The following is a 15,935-nucleotide window of genomic DNA, read 5'->3' as shown; positions in this document are numbered from 1 at the left end:
CTCTAAGATGAGCCTCCTTGCCTGTGACACCATGACAACCCAGTGGCCCGAGTATAAAGCTCTGTTCCTGAGGGTGCAAATTAAGAAATTTATTTTCATCTCAGTATTAACCAACAACAACAACCAAAACAAAACAAAACAAAAAAACCCTCTTTTGGTTTCACTCTAGCACAACATGCCATTCTGGAGAATCTCTTGTCATGCTGACCTGGAAGCTCTTCGGCACGCCTTGGAACTTGAATATTTGTAGCAGACCCCAACATCTTAGCACTGTGAGGGCTTCACTCAAACTATTACATCGGTTCCGCCTATTCCTCAGCATTTTCTTATTAAACAAAAAAATCCCACAGCAACTGCAGTTTTTCTTTTTTTGAAGGAGAACCCTTTCAGTGGAAGCCTCTAAGAACTTGCAGCCAAAGAACATTGTATCAAGTCCCTCTTCCTTTGAACAGAGGAAAAGCCTTCAGATAACTCTGAGGAATCCTGCAGTTACACGCTTAAGCCGGATGCACAGAGCTGTAACTGCCTGTTTGCCATCAACAACAAACACTAGAAGTCTTGGGTCTACTTGTCAGTTTTCTTTTAAAAGGGGAAGAGGACATAGTAAAGAGTCTGTGAGCATGCTCTGTGCGTAGTACATCATATCACATGGGACCTTCTGAAAATAAGAGTGAAACTGTTGATTTTTTGTTTGTATTTTTTAATTTATGAACTAATCTCATTACTCTGGTATTAAGCTCTGTACCTGTGTTTTTAATCTGGCTTTTTGGGGTGGGGTGGGTGTGGGTGGGGAGAGTCCTGCTATTCTAAATTAAGAGTTCATTTCTCCAGGACAGTCGCTGGGGAAAATCATGTTGTGTACAGTAACAATAAGGACACATGGGACTGTTGGTAAGAACTATAGCTGTGTTTTTAAATCTTACATGGATGGTATGTGGACTGTGCATGTGTCTACACGGTGCCTTATGCTGCCATCTTGGTTTGGGGGGTTGGGGGTGGGGAAAAAGTACCTTGTGATGAGTGAAAGGCATTAAATAAAAAAATGTTTACATTTTGGGGGACTAGATTACCTGCCTTTTCTCTCCAGCCGCTCTTGGACCTAGGAGTATATGTAGAATACATACTCCTCCTTTCAAGGTGGGGTTGGATTAGGAGGACTCTGAACACAGCCCCTCAGAGGCAAAACGCAGTCTGTAGCCAACTATTCTGTCTGTTGGTGCAAAGAGTGAAGACAGTCAGTGGCTGTGTCCACTGGAAGAGAACACAGATGGTCAGCAAATCCAACTTTTCTTGCAGAGGAAGATACAGGGCAAGCAAATATTGCAGCTGTGCATATTTATTTTTATGTAAATAAATGCATCTACAAGTAAGCTTCAGCTTTAGGATTTCTGCTGAACTGGCAGTTAATTCTTGCTGTCAAATATTGCAGTTCTCTGGGTTTGGATGAATCTCTGATTCACTTTCAAAACTGCTCTTTCTTGCTTGCACCAAATAACCTCACAAGGATCACAGCCTCACTGGAACAAGGTGTTAGAGCAATGCATTAAGTAATATAATCCCCTTATCTATCATGTGTGAAACAAGATCAAACATGCAAGCATTGCACAAATTACAAGCATTACACAAGTGCTACATAAGTGCTACACAAGCCTGAGTGACACTCCTGATGTTAAAATAGTTTTACCACAAGAAACGGACTCATCGCTAGATTTGAGAGGGGATTTTCTACAGGACTCAAACAGAGAACCCTATCTAAGTCTTGGGCTCTAAATGTTGCAGCCATGCAGCAGTTTTAAAATATGTTAGCCATACTTATCAACAGCAGGCATGAATGAAACCATCCTGTGAGTACATGCTTTGGAGGCATTTGCAAAGAGCTGGTCTCTGGGCTGAGTACAACAGAAAACAAAATGTGATTTTTCTAGCAGAGGCATTGCTTGTCCCAGGGTCTCTTGAGAGGCAACTGGTAGAATTTTTCCCTCAAGGTTTTCCAGCTGTGTATGAGTGTCACAGGTAGGAAGTTTTATCACAAGTCAAAGAAATCAAACTGGAGAACTGACAGATACTTGCAAGATAAGCACATCTATGAATAAAACTTCTGAAAGAGGAACAAATGCCAGGGATAGCAGACTCCTAAGAAAGCAAAACTTCAGCTTTTAACACCCTGTCAATCAGCTAATTGCTCTTGCTTGATACTCCAAATCTAACACCTGCCTTATTTGAGTCAAGAGTGATTCCCACCCAGCCCGCAAGGCTTCTTAGAAGATTTTGCTTTCTGAGTGTATTCAAAGATTCTCAAACTCTGTTGTTTCTGCCTCCAAAGTTCTTGGCAGCATTTTGTTCTCTGTTAGTGCCTGCTGGTGCTCCACTTACTATATTACTGTTTCTCTGTATATCCTCCCAGCTAATGATTTTTACTTACCCACAGATAACAGAGCTGATGAGGGTGATGTACACCAGCTTTAGGAACACTTGTTTGTCAGACTTGGCACAGTGTTTCCTTCTAGTCACAGTAGCAGGTATTCATCTCTCACTAGAGCCAGACCATGAAGATTTACTGTTCCAGGGAATCGGATGGCTGGAAGAAGGTATCTGTAACAGCTTTTTATTTGTGAACATACATCAGGCCTGGGAACACGTGCATGCCCCATACATACAGGGGCTTTGCTCAGCCTTTTCACCTGTGTTTCAATGTATCTGTAACATCTTGTTACTCGTGAACACAAACACAGGGCTTACTATTTTCAACTGTTTCAGTGCATTTGCACAGAGTTACAGCATAAAATCTTTTCTCAGTCACATCATTAACCAGGTCAGAGTACAGCTATGATGTGACAACATTCTCAAATAAGTAGCAGTATAGCTGAATCCAAGGTGAACAAACCAAACCAATCATGTTAGTACCATTATTAAAAAGATGGCCGATACCAAATTCTGCCAAAAAATGGCAGAACAATACACAAAGTGGCAGTATGTTAGTACACTTCTGAACCTCTAATTCAAACTTGTTGGAACCTAAGTAGAAAAGGGGGTGTGAAACACATATCTGGTGAGATAACACTGGTTGGAGTCTTGAATAGGACTGTAGGTATGAGGGTGCAGTAGCTGCTGTCACAGCTCCTCTCCAACACTGACCAAAATACTTTTCCAAACAAGGAAAAAAAAAAAAAAAACTCTAAACTGGCATGTCATATTCATCACATCCTCTGCACTATCATTCCCTCATAGTTAAATAGATGACATATGAATACAATGCTGCAGAAGAAAACAGCTTTTTTAAGCTACCAATTACTGATTGCTAATATTCCCATAATGTCATAATCAGACCCTTTGTATGCCATAATCTCAACTGGTTTCCTAACCTTTTATAAAGGAAGCAGAGTCTCACTTGGGAGCCGGAGTGAAGATTTCCTTTCTGGTGTGATCCTCTGGTACCACTTGGCTCCCAGACACGTGTATTTGATGTCTGAAAAACCTGGGACTTAAAATGCCAATACTAGAAGGACTAACAACCTACACCTCAAACCATGTCGTGAACCCCTAAAAACCCCTGAATTCCTGTTCTGCTGTAGCAAAGCAAAAGAGCTACATCAGACCCTTTGCCAGAAGGATGAAAGAAAAATCAAGCCATTTTCTCAGAGACAGCAGGCATTGCAAAATAGAGCAAAGCTAAGGGTTACGTGGGAATATATAAGCCTTCCACTCTAAGCACCCACATGGGGCAGTATCACCAAAATAGCTGGTAACTCCTGCTGATCAGAGCAGCAGCCTTGTGATGAATTACCAAAGCCACCTACACTGCCTCCATTTCAATCTGTTCCTATCAGCACAATGAACAAGTGCTAAAAATAAAAACAAAACAAAAAACCCCACACCAGTAATGGTAAAGCACCTTCCCACCTTCCTGTTGATTTGGTAGAGTTATGATCAAGGAGAGAAAAGAAACTCTCATTTTTCCTCAGGAGCAGCTGCAGGTTTTGTGGTTCCAACACCGCCTCCCCAACCCCCAACGTGGCCAGACCAATCTATTATAAAAGACAAAATAATTTAATTGCAAAGACATGCACTGGAAACCATTTTTAAAATATTTTACAGCATTTTAAACGTATTTTCTACACTATTACAGCCTCACAGCATGTTTACTGTTTGCATTTTCAATAATTTCCCAAAGCAATGAACGAAAAACTTGCATAATTTGGGTTGCCTATTTTGGCCAGAAACTTCTCAAATACGGGAGAAAACTCTGACCAAGTTTATCATTGAATTATTCTATTATGAAATTAAGGGCAGTAATTCACCTGTTACATACTTCTTACAAAGGATGGAGTTTCAAATGCTGACTTACAGTAAGTATGTATCTAATCTATTGCTGTAAGAGCAACACAAGTGCTGATGGTCTGCTGCAGGCACTTTAGACTGCAGTGACTGGGAGATAAATTCATACAGATACATTATCACTTGGCTCTTAAAAGCAGCTTCTAAAAGCCAGAGCAATTCTTGCTTTTCCTAGAAGTGTTTCATGTTGCTGTGTTACCTTTTCCTTCTCTTCTGGTGTTTCTTGATCATCTCTTCTCTGTCAGGTAAGGACCTTCCTCACTTACTGTAGTTATTCTTAGGTAACATACTGTGTGTGGGCTTCATCAGGGCCAAGGTTTTATCCCTGAAACTTCAGTTAACTTCTGCATGACCAGAACTTCGTATCTAATGCTATTTATTCAGCAGACTTACAAGGTACTGTGCAGAAACAGACCACAATAATTCATAGTATCCTTTCTCTTCCACTTTTCACCGTAAGGTTTTCTTGCATGCCAGGACTCTAAAGAAGATATCCGTTTAATTTTAACAGGCTTATTTCAATATATAAAACTATAAGTAGAATGAAACCTGGAGATTATTTTCCCAAGTTTCAGATACTTATATTGTTGAAAAATGAGCAAAAGGCCACAGCAAATTGAGTTGTGAAGTCCTTTTGTCCTGAAAACACCAAACATACGGAACACTTAAAATGAGAAGTAACACAAAAAGCGACACACGCAATGGAAAAGTTGCAATCACGACAAAGATCAGACTTGAAGACAGATTCATGACCTATGCTGTCATTGGGAATCGAGTATCAAGGAATTCTCCCAGCAGACAGTGAAAGTAAACAGGCTTTCTGGGCACGGTTGCTTTTCCCTTCACCTCTAGTCCCTGCAAGTGCTGCCTCAGAGAGGAATTTAATAGATTTGCTATTGTTGCTCCATTTTCTAAGAGCACCTTTTGCTCATCATGTCAAATTTCAGTTCTGCCTGGGCTTTTGCCTGGCTTAAAGCTCAGGTACATTTGCTAGCTCTCTGATGAGCAGTACTCATTCATTCTTGGAGCATATACAGAATGACTTGCCAAACTGCACTCACATAATGTACTCCTTTTGCAAAAGCCTAATGTGTTTTGCAGGGACTGATGCACACCACATACCTTTCTCCCCTCCATCCTCTTCAGGTGAAGGACCGAAACAAAATATTTCCTTCCCTTCCCCTCCCCCCCCCCTCTCCCCCCCCCCAACTTTATCCTTAGGGTCTCCCCACCCATCTGCTCTCAACTGCCACTTCTAGCAAGTCATTCGTTTTGTGGAGTGTAACACAAAGCAAATAGCTCTTACCAACCAAAAATAACACTGAGATGGCAGGCAGGAAAGGATGCTATCTTCTTAGGTCTCTTTGTCTTAAAACTTTCGGTTATTTAGTTGAAACAGAACTTGGATTTGAACCATTTCTAAAAACAGCTCTGCCAAAAATCACACTTGGGCCTTGCCAAGCTTTGAATAATTCAGATGCAATAACAAAATAGCATTTTGTCAAATAACCAAAAAACTGTAACGAAAGTTGTTGCAAAAATGTACCTCGTTATTGGGGATGGAAGAACACGTAATTACTTTGCCAATTTCCTGTACTTTTTTTTCCTTGCAGTTCTCGCGTTTTTCCACATGATGGCAGCTGGGCTCCGCTATAAGCCTCCTCTAGACAAAATCTTAAAAAGCTGCTTAACAAAATCTTGGTTTAGTGAGGTTTTTTAATACCTTCAATTAAGGTGCAACTGCACAATTGTTTTTAAAAACTATCCTCTGTCATTCACACAAAGAAAGGGTTATTCAGACAGACTTTGGTGGCATGGCTCCACCTCTCCGTAACGAACTTCAGTTGGTTATAGATTAGCTTAGACTGAGCATGACTAGCAGAGCCTATAGCACCCCTTCTGAACTGAGACATCAGTACTGAAGAGGATGAGAAACTTGGAGCCTTTGGCTCTAGAAGGGCTGTGTTGCTGTTGTTTGCTCCATGTTTCTCTGCTCTATAACCACTTTTCCATGATTTAAGCCCTGAAAACCTAATTCACCAAGCATCAGCACAAGAAGGTGACAGCACAACTGATGGCAAATTCTTAAACTCTACATTCTTAGCCAGCCCACAAAGCTCCCCCTTCTCCAGCCAGAGCTGCCAGAGCCGGGCTGTTGCCACCGCAGCAGTTACAGCTGCATGGCATTGATTCAGCTTCATCTGTCTGCTCGTCACACCCATATACTAACATCAGGCTTGTATTAGGAAACTTTGCTATGGTAAACTCCATCCACATCATACCATCTGGGGGACTAAAGCAAAACCTCAGAGCAGCCTGAATGCTGTATTAGCATGTTCTGACCAGTGCAGGGTTCCTGAAGGTGCAGTAAAGGTAGGAACACATCGCCATCTCTTGGTAAAGCTTTGGAGATGACTGGCCCAGATAAGGAACACCAGTGTCCATCTCTTCCTCCAGCTGAAGGCCCAAGAGATAATGCAAGAACAGAGTATAGAGACTTCTAAGTTCAAACTAAGAAAAGTTAATTTTCTCCACAAAAGTAGAGGAATCAGTAGTAATATGCCCACGCCTCCTAGTAGGTTATAATACAAAATGGAAAACCTGAGGCATATCCATTGCCTGTAGCTGAACAGTGAAGACAAGTTGTCCCAAAATGGTATATGGCCAGAAAGGCTTCCCATTATTTACACTACTCCTTGCCCCCAGCAACTCAACACCTAATCACTGGCATTGCCCTCTGCAGCCAGACAACCCAAGGGCAGCCCCTCCAGACTCCAAACTAAGGAGTCTGGCTGTCTTCAGGCCAGGACTGAGTCAGGTTCTGCAACAGATAAACAGTCAGAAAAGTTAAAGTTGCAGACCCAGCCCACTAATCTTTCCCAAGCTTGGCTCCTAAGTAAGAGAGACGCTCCATAGGGTAGGAGGTACTCTATACACAAGGGATAAATGCAGCTTAAGCCCAGTCATGGCATTTGAATTTATATTAAATAAAGTTACAGCCAATCTTTTAAATTCGTATCACATCAATGTCACCTCCTCTGGTATGTCCAAGCCAGAGATGTGTTCTTCCCTCACTTTAGATAAAATCTTCAGAAAACTGAACTTCATCCCATAACCAGCTAAAATGGGGGGAGGACACTAGTCACCAGAACATCTGAGATAACACCTTGACACCCTGGCCTGATAACAAGTCCTCACTGGGATTTTGTCACCTATTATCCCATATGAGGAAAGAAAGCATCTCTTAGGGAAAAAAGAAATGCCCATTAAAATAAAAATAAATCATAACAATGATCACTGAAGTAGAGGCTTCAGAGATTCCAACATTATTAATCCAACATTCAAACTACACGGGGCAGGCCAAAACATCATTTCAAGCTTGCAAGATTTGTGCTTTTCTTTAAACGGGAGCACTGGGAACATTGTTTGATTTTATAAATGCAGGTAACAAAATACCTACAGGAGTAGGAACTTTAAAAGAATAGTCGTAGTAAGATTTTATAATGAGCTATTTCAGCTCCCTCTGGTTCTTTTAACAGAGGCACGTAGCAGTCTTGCTCTAGTTCATGCCCTGGCAGAGGACTACAGCAGGACTTGTCATGGAAGTCCCCACCTCAACTCACAAACATACCTAACGAGCTATGCGTATCAATCCTTTGTGTCCAACCCCAATGCAACAGACGAATAAATGTTACACAACAAGCACTGGACCTTAGCTGCTATTAAAATGAGATGCTAGTGAGTTTTATACATACGTGGCTTGTTACTTACAGACTGCCAACACTGCTTTGTTTTTTCTCAAATCTGACAGGCTTGGATTCAAAGGTCCCACATTTCTGAGGCAGAAAATCCCAACATAAGCAAAATTAGCTATGATCTGGAGACTGTGCAGAAACGAGCATTCATCCAGACTGAATGGAACTGGAAATTCAGGAACACAAAACATTTTTCTAAAACTGTTTAATAAAAAAGTGTGAAGTTTCTTGAAAAATTGGAGAAACCCAAAGCATATCGCGTGTCACCTGTCTTAGTCACAAAGAAACACAATTTTCAAAAAAGATATTTAAGTTTAATACAAATTTTATACAAAGAAAATGTGAAAAAATACTTCCATATGCTAAAAGCAATTATGCTTCACAAATAAGGCCAGCTAGGCTATTTTTGACACAACTGCAATTCACGAATAATTCTGTTCTCGCTTTTTTCTTCTAATACTTTTTTCCCTCTAATATGGGTACTAGCTGGAGACTGTACAAACCGCATTCTTTTATAAACAATGGGAGAAATCAACATGACTAAAATGTACAACAGAATGTACTGGAATGATATCATACAATTAATTTTCTCATATACATACATCACCTTTGCTTTGTTCAATGCTTTCGTTTTACACAACATACAAAATGGTACTACAGTATAAGTGTAACAGACAGCATTTTCATGGGTTACTTTCTCTCATACTGTACTGTTTCATGCTTACATAAAAACATAAATTCCATCATATAAATAATACATGCTCTGGCCCAGCATCAAAAGTCCTTTGCCCATGTTTCCTGATCCATGTTTTTCTCCACACCTAGCTCTTGTTCCATTTGAAAAGCTTTTCAAAATCCTTTTTAGAGGATTAAAAAGAAAGAAGAAGAAGAGGAAGAAGAAAATAAAACTGAACTGTGAAGCACAGGAAAACCAAAACCCCCTCTCATCTTTGATATTAGCGATAAGAAATAATGCCACCAACCAGCTGGTATTACACTTTCGAACTTTCCTGATATTAGGCTGAAATTTTAATTTGTCTCTTGTAAACAATTTTAACAGTCTGGTCACTGTAAAAAGCAATGTAAATATGTATTTCAGGTCCACAGATTGGAAATGTTGTAATTCGCCTAATACAATTAACAGAAAAAAAGATACCCTTCGTCATTTGGTTGCTCAACAAGAAATTCTACAAGAGTTTCAAAGTGCAGAAATTATTTTCAATCCCAATGCAAATCAAGTTGTTCAGATTCTCCTGATTATATTATTTGATGCATAACTGCAATTTTCTGAGACCAGTTTTCAGTGTTAGCTTGTGATAAGGCTATTTTAAACCTTTCTTTTCCAACTTCAAACACTCTTTATAAGTTAAAGTCAATACAAATATAAAAAGGAGATGGTACTCTAACTTTAATGACATCCACAAATTGTACATTATTTACAAAAGAAGCATAGATTTAACATGGATCTTACCTGTCCTCAGCTTTTCTAAGCCAGCGCTAATGCTTTACATTAATGTAGTGTAGTTAATGCTTTGTACACATATACAAAGCTAAAGTCTGAACCTTTGAGGTTAATCCAAAGAACTGTGTTTATTTTTCACATCTCTATTAGATTTATTTTTTCCAACAATTGTATGGACTTCTTGTTAGCAGTTAGACTCTTCGTACTTGGACTGGCATTGTGGTCTGAACATACTGAACTCCAGTTCTCATTGCTACTGTCCCAGCAGAAGGACTTACCACTACAGGAATGGTCTGTGAATTAAAACCAAGAGAAACATATTGTTATGTTAAAGGTCATATTAACATGACCACAGAAATAGAGATTTATTTTCCAGGGAAAATCCAGAACAAGTTCCAATTTTGTGCAAGAATTAATACCTTTATTACCACAATATTACCTTATTCCAAGGCAGAAAGTAGTATATTACTTTCCTAGAGCCAAGAGTTTTTTACTGTATTATTACTACTTCAAAATTACAGGGACAGTTGTTCCTATAGGTAATGTACACACTCTGCCTATGCTAGGAGAATTAGGTTTTCAAAGTTACTACGTCCAGTTACATATTTTCCCCAAATTAATACATGGGGAGACAAAAAAGGGCTAAGAAAATCCTTTGTCATTTGAAAAAAAGTTTTGATGAATCAAACTGGAGTACAAAAATACCCTTGTTTATAAGTATATTCCTGTTACACGTTAGTTAAATCTTTTTTTTTTCTTTTTCCCAAAAGGAACTCCTCCATGCATTCAGTCTACACAGAAGAGAGCAAAGAACATCCGTTTAAACAAAAAAGTACTTAACTTTTACACAAATAGATAACAAAAACATCAGAATTACTGGGAACTGTCTTATACTCCCCGTAAAAATACTAATATAGAATAAATTTTTCACTTCCATCATACAGATCATGATTTATAAATCTTAATAAACGAAGTTTCAGGACATCTCCATGGGTGGTAATTGATTCTACAGATGCAGAGACAAAGGCACAAGAATGTTAAACAATCTGGAAACGGTCACATCACTCTGGAAGATCTGGAAAACGATTTATTGAATCTTAAGCCTGTATCTTAACTTTCCTACAAAAACGTGAGAAAGTTTAGAAATGTCTGTAACATACAAATTGCAAGTATGTTTTGATACAATTCCAGTGATGGATAACTGGTGATCAAACAAATGCATCCATTTCAGTTCACAATATTTAGCGGAAGAAACAAGAAGTGAGAATTTGAGATATCTGAAAGGGATGCCCAGGTCTTCCCCTTACTGTTAGTGTAAAGTTCCAGAGAGAACATGGAAGAAGAAATACAAGTTCACTGAAGCCCAATGTCTCCCCACATTGTTTTAAGAAATCACATTAGTGTCTTGATGGTATTCACCAAAGGTTGTGAATATCCCTACTGAGATGGATTACAACCTAGAGTGTTTATCAGCTCCTTTGTGACAAAGTCTATGCCTTCCAGAAGCCTACTCATTCCATTCCCTGGAATGCAAAGATGATGAATTCAAATTTTTACAATATTTAACTGCAGAAAGAATAAAAACCAAAATGAAACCAATTTTCTAAATAAATTCAAGATTGTTGTCATTTTACAATGATTTCAGATGTGTAAAGAGAGTTCAGTGGAAATGGTACCCAGAAGATATACTGGAAGTTGTTCAGAGGGGAGAAGTTCCTACTTGGAAACAAAGTGCAAATTGAACCCTAAGGAAGCCATTGTGTAAGTCACTGATAGTGCTATAGGCGGGGACGTTAAGGTTGCCACAGTTGTCTTTTAAATATACACACTTACACAAATGAAAAAAAAAAGTTTCAGTTATTAGAGTGAACGGGATATGGAATGTGCAAGACTCCTTAAATGTGTTAGGATCATTCCCTGAGAGGTAAATTCTCCACCTCTGCCAGCTTTTCACATATGTACATTTTGTATACATATTAAACATGCACTAAGGTTTAAAATTATTTAAATTGCACGTGCAATTGTTAGAATACAGAGGTGTCTGTAGCTGTGCAAGACTAATGCATATACGTGTACAAAGTTTTAAACATGCAGAAATAAAGGTTGAAACCTTTCAGATGTTCCACTTATGCTTTACATAACTCAATACACTTTGTTTTACAGAAAACTGATGAAGGTAACTGCCATTTTTCTGAATATTACACGAAACCACTCTATGATTTTAGAACCTCTCAGCTATTCACAAAAGAACCTAACTTCACTGATGTTTCCTATTTGACTTTAAAACACACAAAACCTTGTTATGGGAATTCAGTCCAAGTAACTTCATGCCAATCCTGCAAAGGTGCACAGTGCTCTCAGTTGAGACGAAATGAGTTGAGTAAAAATGCTTAGGAATGTGACAAGTCATGACAGCCACTATATGCGATACATTTTGTGTGTGGAGTATGACGGCTATGAAACACCGCGTGTATGTGTGGAGGTGCATGTATTCCAATGCACACAGGTGTGGTATGCTGCAGCTGGCGGGGGAAGGTGCATGCATGTCTGTGTGAACACAGAGAGAGAGAAAGACAGAGAGAAAACTTAGCAAATCAGGCCTCACAGTCACAGGATGAAAATGAATTTAAATTATCTAACTTCAGGCAGAAAATGAACTGAAGTTACCCAAACATGGGCTTCTCAGCTGAACCCCCCACTGAGACAAGGCATGCAGTTCAGTTACCAGTGCAGTATCAGCATTTCTCTTTTGGTAAGAACGTCAGCTCAGCTGCCGTGCTGACTCTGAAGTGAACACCGCAGAACACCACGAGTTGAAAGAATGTGATAGTATGGTGTGCAAAATCCAAAAAAAGCAAACTCACTTCTGTCCCATCTCCGGTGACTGATACTAGGGTATTCAAGTGTCCTTGGTAAAGTTTTCAGTGGAAAAAAACAGGTCTGAACGCAATGCTATTTCTCGTAATTTCATAACGCTAATGTGCAATACTGCATGGGAGATACACTACTGCTGAATGCATATTTTTTTTCCAGAGTTACTGAGATGTCACAGGAATATCAAGCATAGCTCAGAATTCATTAAATCTCTTTAGGATACCATAGACAAAAAGATATTTTAAATGAATTCTATATATTTACATTGATGTTGTTTTCAAGTATATACATGAAACGGACAAATAACTAACACAATAAGGAAAAATGGAAGTCTGACTGTCCTCAGTGCCTTAGCTGTTCTTACTGAGAGCTTCTCAATCTTTGTAATAATCAATGGATGAAATGATAGGGTGGAATGTTGCACAGCAAAATAGGACATTTTGCACTGCAAGTTGAGACTACACCAGTGAATTCATATCTTGATAGAACAGCATACGGAGACAACCCCCCAGAAATACTGAGCAATTTTAATGCCAGGAACAGTACTACTGCAGACTTTAAATGATTATATTGTACTTACAATTGTGGGTTGAGTAGTTGGAATATAGGTGGTGGTCTGCGGTACCTGGACCAGTTTTATAGGCTGGTTGCTTGTCACACCTGTTGCTATCTGCAGAGACAGCACAGGTAACCTCAGTAAAAGTCTCAGCTTTTACATAAATTCCACCTAGTCATTATTATTATAATATGAAATTTATGTTGGATGTTTTGTTCGTGTTAAAAATTTGTATCTTAATGAATTCACAGGTTACTTCTTTGTTAATAAAACAAAATTCAACTTATGAACATGATCAATGTATACAGCATGATGTTTCAGGTAGAACACCTATGTGAAAGCAATTCCAGATTAGTATAACTGGAATATTCCCTGGCAAAAGTTTTAGGTAATCCCATCCCGTATTTCTCCAGTAATTCAAAGGTTGTGCTGCCACAGACAATACATACGAACTTCAACTGAGTCAAAGTTCAACTAACTTCCCCAAAGAATTCAGGTGGAACAGCACATCCTTTTTCCCCTCTTTAAATGTTTCCCAAGTTAATCCCTTAGATGACATGTCAAGCCCAAAGATCTAACATCAGACAGTAGTAGCAAAAGTGTCAAGAAATGAACACAGCTCTCTAGTTTACTATGCTTCCCAATTCTAGAGGACTATCTCAATGAGACATCATGCTGGAATCACAATACTACAAAATTAGTTTGCTTTTAATATTTTAAAATACAACAAGGCTCCTACGGATGTAGGGGATCATGTGTAAGGGTTTGAAGGATCAGCCCCCCCCATAAAATTTTTCATTTAATAAATCTTGCAAGGGCAGAAGAAAAACGGTGCTGAAATTGCTAATAGTCAAGTCCTACCTATAAAGCAAAATCTTCTCTATAAACATTTTCTATATATGCAATGTTAAGTCCCTTTTATTAGAGCATTTGCTCATCCTTGCCTACTGAATACTATCAGAGTAGATGCTATGGAGGATTTCGTAACTGCACACTGCTCCGTTAACTGTAGATCCAGGTGAACTGTTGTATCAGTGTTATGGAACATTGTGGTACCCTAGTGGCAGTCTGTTGTGATAAAGTAAGTTGATTTGAATGCAGGTCTTGAGCTTGGCCTCTGAACCCCCAGGCAAGAAGGGCTTGGAAGTGCTGCAGTCAGTATTGCTTATCAGAAGGCAACTTGTATCGAAAGATCCAGACCAGAAGCTACACTGATGGGTCCTGGAGAGAGAGAGAGAAAGAGGTCCAGTCCCCCTTGGCTGGAAGGATGAGTCAAGCCAACACAAGGTTTTATTGGGAATGAGTGAAGGGGAAAGGGTGTTCCCAGAGGACAGAAGGAGATTTTTTGCCAAGATGAAGGGAAAAAAACCAACACAATAACAACAAACAAACAAACCAAAACTCCCTGTCTTACTCCCCAGATCACACTGTTTGAAATACGCAAATGGTTACAAATTCCTGGATGATCCAGGGAAGCCTTTAGGGGTAGGTTTCAGAGGAATCTTACATGCTATTTTAGTTTGAAGTGACCATAATGATACTCACTGTAACACTCTCTTTGCTTTTATCAGCTGAAACTTCCTTCTCCTTGGGGGTGCTGGCTGTTTCTGTGGGTGTAGGCTGCACACTTGAACTGGGCTGTGATGATTTATTTAATGTTTCTGTGCTAATTTCAGTATCAGTTTCTTGCTGTGTTGCAGTAGCTAAAGGAAAAGAAGAAAAGAATAGCCACTACTCATGTGTGACGGTCCACAATCACTCTTCACAGGCACATCTGCACCCATGTAAATGAGGAATACTGAGTCATTGTGTATTACACCCACCCTAACTCCCTCAGCTACGAAGCATGCAACCCAGAGTAAGATTACCTGACTGTGTGCAAGATTTCATATGCTCAGGCCAGTGAGCTTGTTGGCAGGGATAGTCGCAGTAGCTAGTATTCCAACAGCAATAAAAGATGGCCTCTTTCTTGCAGTTGGCACACCACTGCTTCTTCTTAGTTTCATCCACTGCTTGCTGCTTTTCCATTTCCAGCTGCTTCTTCACCTCAGCAATCAAACGATCTCTTTCTTGTTCCAGACTCTGACGCATTTCAGCCATTGTCAGTTCTAATCAAAATACAAATAAAGATGAATTTTCTGTTCCCCCTCCAACAGCAAGACCCTTCTTGAAAAATTGGAGCAACATTTGCCAGCTTCCTACTTCATTACTATGAAGTAATCAGCATAAAATATCTCTTGAAGAGGGATTATCCAATGATGCATTAAAAAAACAATTTTTCTGTCCTATCAAAAGCTCTCTGTGGCCTAAATTTGTCTCAGAGGACTGAACACCTGTTATTTACTATGCATAGACAAAAGTACTTTGTGTATGGATTGAAACGGTATCCACTGACCAACACAGCACATTCTATAAGGTATTCTGTCCTTGACATGGCTAATTTGTAGTATCATATGATGAAGACAATGTATACTTCTAGCATTTAAATTTTTCTATTTGGGACAAAAGATAGACACAACATTTTGAACTGTCACTTTCATACCTAGATTATGCTTCATTTCTGAGAGTTCCTGTTGATGTAACCATTGAAGTTTTTCTATCTCAATCCTCAAACGCCGAATCTAAATATTAAAAAGTTAATATGTAGTAGTAATAAACAGGGTGCAGTGAATACATAACTATTATACAGAAAAACATGCCCGTAACAAAGAGCTTGATCATCACTTACATTAAGGCTCCTTTTTATTAACAAGAGGAAAGTATTCTATTTGCTTGCTAGATTTTCCTACCATAAAAAGTGCAGGATTGTTTGAAAACAAAAAGCACTTTTATTAAATTTGGACTTCCATCTAAAATTAGTTGAGTCTCTAATTTCTCTAATCAGAATCAAAAATCTGTTCCTCAGTTTTGCTTGTATTTATTGGTGTGCCATTTGATTTACTTATTTATTTTA

General features: G+C 39.0%; 2 protein-coding genes across 8 annotated transcripts in view; one reads left to right on the top strand and one right to left on the bottom strand.

Moving 5' to 3' along the window:
- Positions 1 to 13,766, top strand: part of EYA2 (EYA transcriptional coactivator and phosphatase 2) — a 111,369-nt gene extending 97,603 nt beyond the window's left edge. For 2 of the 3 annotated variants that reach the window (XM_048072636.2, XM_066978058.1), the window contains one exon: positions 170 to 13,766. In XM_048072636.2, the coding sequence (XP_047928593.1) occupies positions 170 to 250 (81 nt within the window). In that variant the 3' untranslated portion in view covers positions 251 to 13,766. The remainder of the gene's footprint in view (positions 1 to 169) is intronic. The other variant, XM_066978068.1, reaches the window with a different exon arrangement.
- The window catches only part of ZMYND8 (zinc finger MYND-type containing 8), a 59,234-nt gene continuing 51,580 nt past the window's right edge, over positions 8,282 to 15,935 (bottom strand). For 2 of the 5 annotated variants that reach the window (XM_048072620.2, XM_048072625.2), the window contains exons 18-22: positions 15,525 to 15,603; positions 14,851 to 15,090; positions 14,528 to 14,685; positions 13,007 to 13,096; positions 8,282 to 9,845 (exon numbers count right to left, since the gene is read on the bottom strand). In XM_048072620.2, coding sequence (XP_047928577.1) covers positions 9,744 to 9,845; positions 13,007 to 13,096; positions 14,528 to 14,685; positions 14,851 to 15,090; positions 15,525 to 15,603 — 669 coding nt within the window. In that variant the 3' untranslated portion in view covers positions 8,282 to 9,743. Of the gene's footprint in view, positions 9,846 to 10,619; positions 14,204 to 14,527; positions 14,686 to 14,850; positions 15,091 to 15,524; positions 15,604 to 15,935 lie in introns of those variants that run through there. The other 3 variants (XR_010825196.1, XM_048072626.2, XM_048072627.2) reach the window with 3 other exon arrangements.

The sequence above is a fragment of the Anser cygnoides genome, chromosome 16 (assembly GCF_040182565.1).
Source record: "Anser cygnoides isolate HZ-2024a breed goose chromosome 16, Taihu_goose_T2T_genome, whole genome shotgun sequence".
Lineage (NCBI taxonomy): Eukaryota > Metazoa > Chordata > Aves > Anseriformes > Anatidae > Anser > Anser cygnoides.
This window is presented reverse-complemented; position numbering and strand designations above follow the sequence as displayed.